This window comes from Penaeus japonicus, unplaced genomic scaffold (genome assembly GCF_977035675.1).
Source record: "Penaeus japonicus unplaced genomic scaffold, GWHDUDI00000001_assembly GWHDUDI00000023, whole genome shotgun sequence".
Taxonomy (NCBI): Eukaryota; Metazoa; Arthropoda; class Malacostraca; order Decapoda; family Penaeidae; genus Penaeus; species Penaeus japonicus.
Window position 1 is genome coordinate 28,231,367 of NW_028234425.1, and position 7,500 is coordinate 28,238,866.

The 7,500-nt window shown below is 46.5% G+C and overlaps 1 protein-coding gene across 24 annotated transcripts in view; it reads left to right on the forward strand.

The window, feature by feature from the left end:
- Lar (tyrosine-protein phosphatase Lar) overlaps positions 1–7,500 on the forward strand; it is a 938,228-nt gene that overhangs the window by 829,987 nt on the left and 100,741 nt on the right. For all 24 annotated transcript variants that reach the window (XM_086550318.1, XM_086550308.1, XM_086550325.1 and 21 more), the window contains one exon: positions 3,204–3,389. In XM_086550318.1, coding sequence (XP_086406444.1) covers positions 3,204–3,389 — 186 coding nt within the window. The remainder of the gene's footprint in view (positions 1–3,203; positions 3,390–7,500) is intronic.

Here is a 7,500-nt window from a genome sequence, read left to right on the forward strand (position 1 = left end):
TCTCTTTTTTTTTCTCTCTCTCCTCTCTCTCTCTCTCTCTCTCTCTCTCTCTCTCTCTCTCTCTCTCTCTCTCTCTCTCTCTCTCTCTCTCTCTCTCTCTCTCTCTCTTTAACTCTCTCTCATTCTCTCTTTCCTTCTTTCTCTCTCTCCCTCCCTCCCTCTCTCTCCCTCCTCCCCCTCCTCCTCCCTCCTCTCCCTCTCTCTCTCCTCTCTCTCTCTCTCTCTCTCTCTCTCTCTCTCTCTCTCTCTCTCTCTCTCTCTCTCTCTCTCTCTCTCTCTCTCTCTCAATCTATCTATCTATCTATTATTTCTTACCTTTTTTATATCATTCCCTGTTCGTTCATGCAATAGAGATAGACTGCCAAAAGACCGTACTTACAGAGCACTAAATTCAGACAACGAACATTCTAGAAGAAATCGGATCTTTAGACATGTTCATTACAGAATCCGTACGCAGTGTATTGCGGAATTCAAACACAGTGTATTGCAGAATCCAAACACCGCACATTGTAGAATCCAAAGATAGCATATTGCAAAGTGCCGACGCATCCTATTACATAATCCATATGAAATCGATAGGAGAATCCAAACAAAGCTCATTACTGAATCCCTATGCATCTGTTTGAAGATTTCAAACACAGTTTGTTGCAGAGAGTTATATTATAATTCAAATAAAGCTTATTGCAGAATCTAAACACAAATTGCTGAAGAACCCACACACAGCTTGTTGAAAAGCTCACACACAGCCTATTGAAGACACACACACACACACACACACACACACACACACACACACACACACACACACACACACACACACACACACACACACACACACACACACACACACACACACACACACACACACACACACACACACACACACACACACAGAGCTTGTTGAAGAATCCACACACAGCTTGTTGAAGAATCCACACACAGCTTGTTGAAGAATCCACACACAGCGTGTTGAAGAGCCCACACACACAGCGATAGCAGACGCCAAACACCGACGTTTAGTACAGCGCCAGACAGACTATGTAAAATCCCGCATCGCCAGCAGCCTTAAATATTTGCGGCCAAATATAACCGCCTGACGCCTTTCATCTCTCCCGTTTGCTTGTCCCTCTCGCGGCGCTGTTTTAACATTGACTCTCGAAGCGAATTATGGCTGGGGGTTTAGCTTGCTTGCTTGCTTGCAATTTGCCTTCCTTCTCTGTTTGCCTGTCTTTACAACAGTTTTTTTTTTGTATATTTATTTGTTTATTTTTTTGTTGGGGGTCAAGTGGGATGTGGGGTATGGGTGGGGGGTTGAATATAAGGTTTGTGCATTTAAAGCGAAATTCGTTGCTGCTTAGATTGGAAAGCAAATAAAAGGTTGTTGATTATATGTTCTCGCATAAAGCACGTGGGAAAATATCTCAACACGGCGGCGATGTATATTGCATAGTCTCTGCTGTCTGATTGCATCCACACTCATCTTTTTTTTTGCTTGTTTGTTTGTACGTTTTGTTACTAATTACCCCGAGTTCAAGCGCTAATTTTCATGCGCTCAAAAACAGCAGTAATTTAGAATAATAAGAAAATGAGAGAGAACAATAGAAAAACGTCTAGATATTTGATTTCCATAATTTTTTTTGTATTTTTAATCTTCCTTTTTTTAAGACCTCCAAGTGGAGAAATCTACTAGGCTGCTGCTTCTACTATGTCTTTTGTTGCTAGTCGATTCGGGAATTTTATCCGCTCTTCCTCTCCCCCCCCTTTTTTTTTTAGGCAAGGAGGTAGGGAGGAAGAAAGGGAGGGGGGGGGGCGTGGACGAGAAGGGGGAAGGGGAAGGGGGTTACAACGAGAGACTTTAAGTAAACCGAAGATTTTTCTTTCGCCGGATGAGCGTTTGTGCAAATTCCTCTGCCTCGTGACTTGCAAAGCGCTCATGATCTCCATAAAGGCTTCAGAAGGCGCCTTAACCACGTGTTGCGGATTATCATATACCTGGCGCGCGGATTACCATATTCGCGTTTCTCAATTTGCAATGTTCTCCCGGATTGCTTTCCCAGCGAGGTTGCATGCCGCTGCTTCGGGCCTCCCCCACCCCTCCCCCTCTCCCTCTCCCTCCACCTCCCTCGCTGTTGCTGTTGGAATCTTGTTTGTTTGTTGGTTTGTTAGGGTTCTCTCTTTGCGCTCTCTCTCTCTCCTCTCCCTCCCCCTCCCCCTCCCCCTCCCTCCCTCCCCCTCTCCCCCCCCCCTCTCTCTCTCTCTCTCTCTCTCTCTCTCTCTCTCTCTCTCTCTCTCTCTCTCTCTCTCTCTCTCTCTCTCTCTCTCTCTCTCTCTCTCTCTCTCTCTCTCCCTCCCCCCTCCCCCCCCCTCCCCCTCCTTCACCCTCCCTCCCTCTCCATCTCTCTCCCTCTCCCTCTACCCCCCGCCAACCTATGGATTCCTCTCTCCCCAGGTATCTTTCTCTTTTTCTACCCCCCATTGTCTTTATTTCATTTTTTCCCCCTTCTCTGATTACGCTGTCTGTCATTAATCTCTCTAGATCAAAGTGTTCGTTTTTATTTATTTTTTTATTTTTTATATATATTTTTTTCAGCTCTTTTTGCTTTTCTTGTTTTAGTTACGTATTCTCTTACGTTTTGAACGGTTTGAATTTTCTGATTTTAACAACATATGAATTTCCACGTTTTTTTTTGTTGGGTTTCATCAACTCGTGTGATCACTGAGATTATCATTGCGTGTTTTCATTATTGCATAATTCTAATGACGGTATTATTTTATTATTATTATTTTTTACTTCAAACATTGACAAGGGAAATGTTTCTCTGCGTTTTCTGGTTAATGACGATTCGGATGACACTTTATGGGTGCAATGGCCATGGCTTAGGAACCGGTTGATTTGAATTTGGTGGTGAACCGGATCCGTGGTGGTGGATCTAGTGCCTGTGCTATCCGTGGTTGAGAAGAGGCGTGCTAGGAAGATTCGATTTTCATGAAAAAGTGGTAGACTTTTGTATTTTGAGACTGAGAGCAGGTTGCGCTCTCTCCTTACAATCATTGTTAGGACTCGATTATACATCATGATTACCATCATCATTATCATCACCATTATCACCCAAATCATTATTATTGTTATTATTATTATTATTAACTTTTTTTCTATCATGATTATAACTATTATCTAACCCACCACTCCCTTTCCCCCACAGCGCTGCCCCGACCCCCCGACCAGGTAATCATCAGTGACGTCATGGCAACTTCGGTGCGGATCACATGGGACTATGACGTCAGCCCGGGTGACATCTCGTACTACGTCATCCAGTACAAGCCCCACCACGCCGAGAGGGACTACCACGAGATCTCCGGCCTCGTCACCAAGTTCTACAACGTCATTGGTGAGTGTGTGTGGTTGGCGCGTGTGGGGTTCTGGTGTCACTGGGACGGGGTTGGGGGTAGGGTGGGGCACAGGGTGGGTTTTGTTGGCGTTGGGTGCATTTTGTTGGTGTAGGGTGAGTAATATTGGCTTAGGGTGGGTGATAGTGGCATAGGGTGGCTATTGTTTAGTTAGGATAAGGGGATATTATTGGGTAAAGTGGGCATACGGTGGATATTGTTAGGGATAGTAAGGGATATTGTTAAGTAGGGTTGGGTTAAGTGAGGTGAAGTGACGTGACGTGACGTGACGTGAAGGGGCGAGATAAGGTAGGGTAGGTAAGCTATGCAAGAGGTTTAGGTTGGATAGGATAGAGTGGAGGTTGATTAAGGATAGAAGCGGAATAGAGAAGGATTGGGGTGTAAGTGATAAACAATAAAAAATGAAGATAGAAATGAACTAATTATTCAGCTGTCAATCATGAGATATGACAGACCCCGACCTCTGTGATTATGATCATTATTATTGTCAGACATATTGTAAGCATTATTATAGTCAGACGTATTGCAAGCATTATTATTGTCAGAGATCTTGTTTTGCTGACTGGATGGAGCACAACTTGCCATTGAAGTGTTCGCTGCCAACGCTCATGTGACTCCTACCATAGGGCGTTGTCAGAACGGGGGTAGTGGGCATGGGAGTAAAGGGGTGGGGGTAGGGGTGGGAATGAGAGGATATTACAAGCTGTAAGCAGGATGCGCAACCGGCAATAAATGTAGCAATTGTAGGATATAATTCAGGGGATTAAGAGTGAGGATGACACGACGCCAGTTTCAAGGGTGAATCGTAATAAAATGAATACGCGTTTATGAAGCAAAATAAAAGATTATCCATCCGCTGACATAATTAGTGCGACGAGCGAGCATTGCTAACCTTGATTGCGCGGTGTGGCATTAGCTTTGCAAGTGTGATAGCATCATAACACAACCTTACCCCCCCCCCTCCTCCTACCGCTTCTCCTCTTTCTTCCCCATCTTCTCCATCTTCTCCATTCCTCCTTCCCTTCTTTCTCTTTCTTCTTTTCTCCTTCATTGCCCTTCTCCCCTCCTCTCTCTTTCCCCATCCCTTCCATCTCTCCTCGCTTCTACCCCCCCTTCTATACTCACCTCCTCCCTTTCTCCTTCCCTTTCCCATCCTCTATCCTCATCTTCTTATCTCTTTTCTCCTCACTTCCTTCTCCCCTTCACCTGCCTTCCCCTTCCTCCTCCCCTCCACCTCCCTTCCACATCCTCTTTCCCTCCTCGACCACCTCCTTTTCTCCACTCTTTCCCTCCTGCTCCAATTCCTTTCCTCCGCCTCTTCCCCTCCTCCACCTCCCCTACCTTCCCGTCCATCTTCTCTTTCCCTACACTCCCGCTTCCTTTCCCCGCCCTCTCCGCCTCCATAACCCCCCCTCCCCCTCGCTCACTCTCCCGCCCACTCCCTCTCCCCCCACTCCTCCTCCCCCCACTCCCTGAGCCCGTATTGACACATTGAGCGGCATTAGCGCCTCGTGTCAACATCCTCCGGAGAAACAGGAAAAGGAAAATGCCGGCCGGAAATCTTTGTCGCTCCTTCTCTCTGTCGCTCGTCTTCCTGTTTCTCGTCTGCCCCCCCCCCCTCTCCCTGTTGCTCTCTCTCTCTCTCTCTCTCTCTCTCTCTCTCTCTCTCTCTCTCTCTCTCTCTCTCTCTCTCTCTCTCTCTCTCTCTCTCTCTCTCTCTCTCTCTCTCTCTCTCTCACTCTCTCTCTCTCTTTCATTCTCACTCTCTCTCTTTCACTGTCTCTCACTCTCCCTCCCTCCCTCCTCTTTCTCTTCCTCCCTCCACCCCTCCCTCCTCTTTCTCTTCCTCCCTCCCTCCCTCCCTCCTCTTTCTCTTCCTCCCTCCCTCCCTCCCTCCTCTTTCTCTTCCTCCCTCCACCCCTCCCTCCTCTTTCTCTTCCTCCCTCCCTCCCTCCCTCTTTCCCTCCTCCCTCCCTCCCTCCCTTCCTCCCTCCCTCTCTCTTTCCCTTCCTCCCTCCCTCCCTCTTTCCCTTCCTCCCTCCCTCCCTCCCTCTTTCCCTTCCTCCCTCCCTCCCTCTTTCCCTTCCTCCCTCCCTCCCTCTTTCCCTTCCTCCCTCCCTCCCTCCCTCCCTCTCTCCCTTCCTCTCTCCCTTCCTCTTTCCCTCCCTCTTCCTCGCCCTGCCTCCTTCCCTCTCCGTCTCCCACTTCACCTCCCTCTTCACCTCCCTTTCCCACTCCTTTCCCCTCCCCATTCTCCCTCACTCCCCCTCCCCCTTCCCCCGTCCCCCTCTCGCTCCCCCACGAGTAGAAGCGAGGGAACCAAGTTAAGCAAATAGGTCATCGTAGAAGTTCTTGTTGAATTAGGAATCCTCCGAGCATTGAGAGGAAGAGAATGGCCAGTTTTACGGTCTCGTAAAGATAAAATGAGATCCTTAGATGTTTTTTTTCCCTCTCGCTCTTCTCTTGCTTTCCGTCTCTAGTCTTTCTTACCTTTTTTATGTAGATAATGCTGAAGTATAAATGTGTATATGTATATGTACGTATATACATACATTACATATGCCCATATGTACATATACACTATATATATATACATATATACATATATATACATACCTATGCATGCATATACATACATATACATACATATTCATACATATACATACATATATATATAAATACACACACACACACACGCACACACACTCACACACACACACACACACACACACACACACACACACACACACACACACACACATATATATATATATACATATACATATACATATATACATATACATACATACATACATACATATATACATACATATAAACATGTATTTATACATACATACAGATATATATACATATACATATACATATGTACATATATGCTTATGTACATATATGCATGTATATACATATTTGAATACACACACACACACACACACACACACACACACACACACACACACACACACACACACACACACACACACACACACACACACACATACACACACACACACATACACACACACACACACACACACACACACACACACACACACACACACACACACACACACACACACACACACACTCACACACACACACACACACACACACACACACACACACACACACACACACACACACACACACACACACACACACACACACACACACACACATGTGTAGATAGATAGGGCTATATCCATGTAAGTCTATTGCTAAAAACTTGTACTCGTGCATCCACTAACAAATACATCTATCTGTCCATCTTTATGAGATATGCATATTCATTATGTATGAATTTACCCAAACTCACCCGTATGCACATATACATGCAAATGTACACTTGGGTCATGTTAGGCCAGATAATTTTGGCGCGGCGTTGCGCAGAAGTTCGAGAAGTTCCTCGAACGATCGCAATTTGGGGGCCGCCAAATACCGCGCGCGGAGTCTCATGTTTAAGGGTTTAATACGGCGGAGACTCAAGTGTATTTGCGGACCTTCTCTTTTCCCCTTCTAACTTCGGAGGTCTCATTAGCTATGCAAATACGAATAAGCAAGATTACGCTGTTGACGATGGTGCGAAATGACTAATTGATTAAGACTAAATTGAACCGACCGGGGGAAGCGACCGAGGAATAATCCCCCCGCCCCTGCCCCCGCCCCGCCAAAAAAATAAGTGATTTGCGTCCCACATTGGCGCTGGCCATAGTGGCTCCTCCGGCCAGGAACAGATGCAGCAGCGACGACAATGAAGAAGAGACTTGGAAGAAAAAAGGCAGAAGGGGATGAGGAAAAAGGAAGGCCCAAACTTCTCCCAAGATTGAAGGAGCCGTTGAAAGAAGGTTGGGCAGGGGAAGTGGCGGGGAATGGGGGAGGGGGGAGGGGAAGTGGAAGGGAGGACATCATTGTCGACATCGGTCGATGATTTAGACAAGTCGACGCTCGGTTCCGTGATTAACTTGTGATTTCAGCCGTGATTGGATTAAGTGAGAGAGAGAGACAGAGAGCAAGAGACAGACAGACAGAGGAAAGGAGAGAGGGGGGGGGGGGCAGACAGACAGACAGACAGAC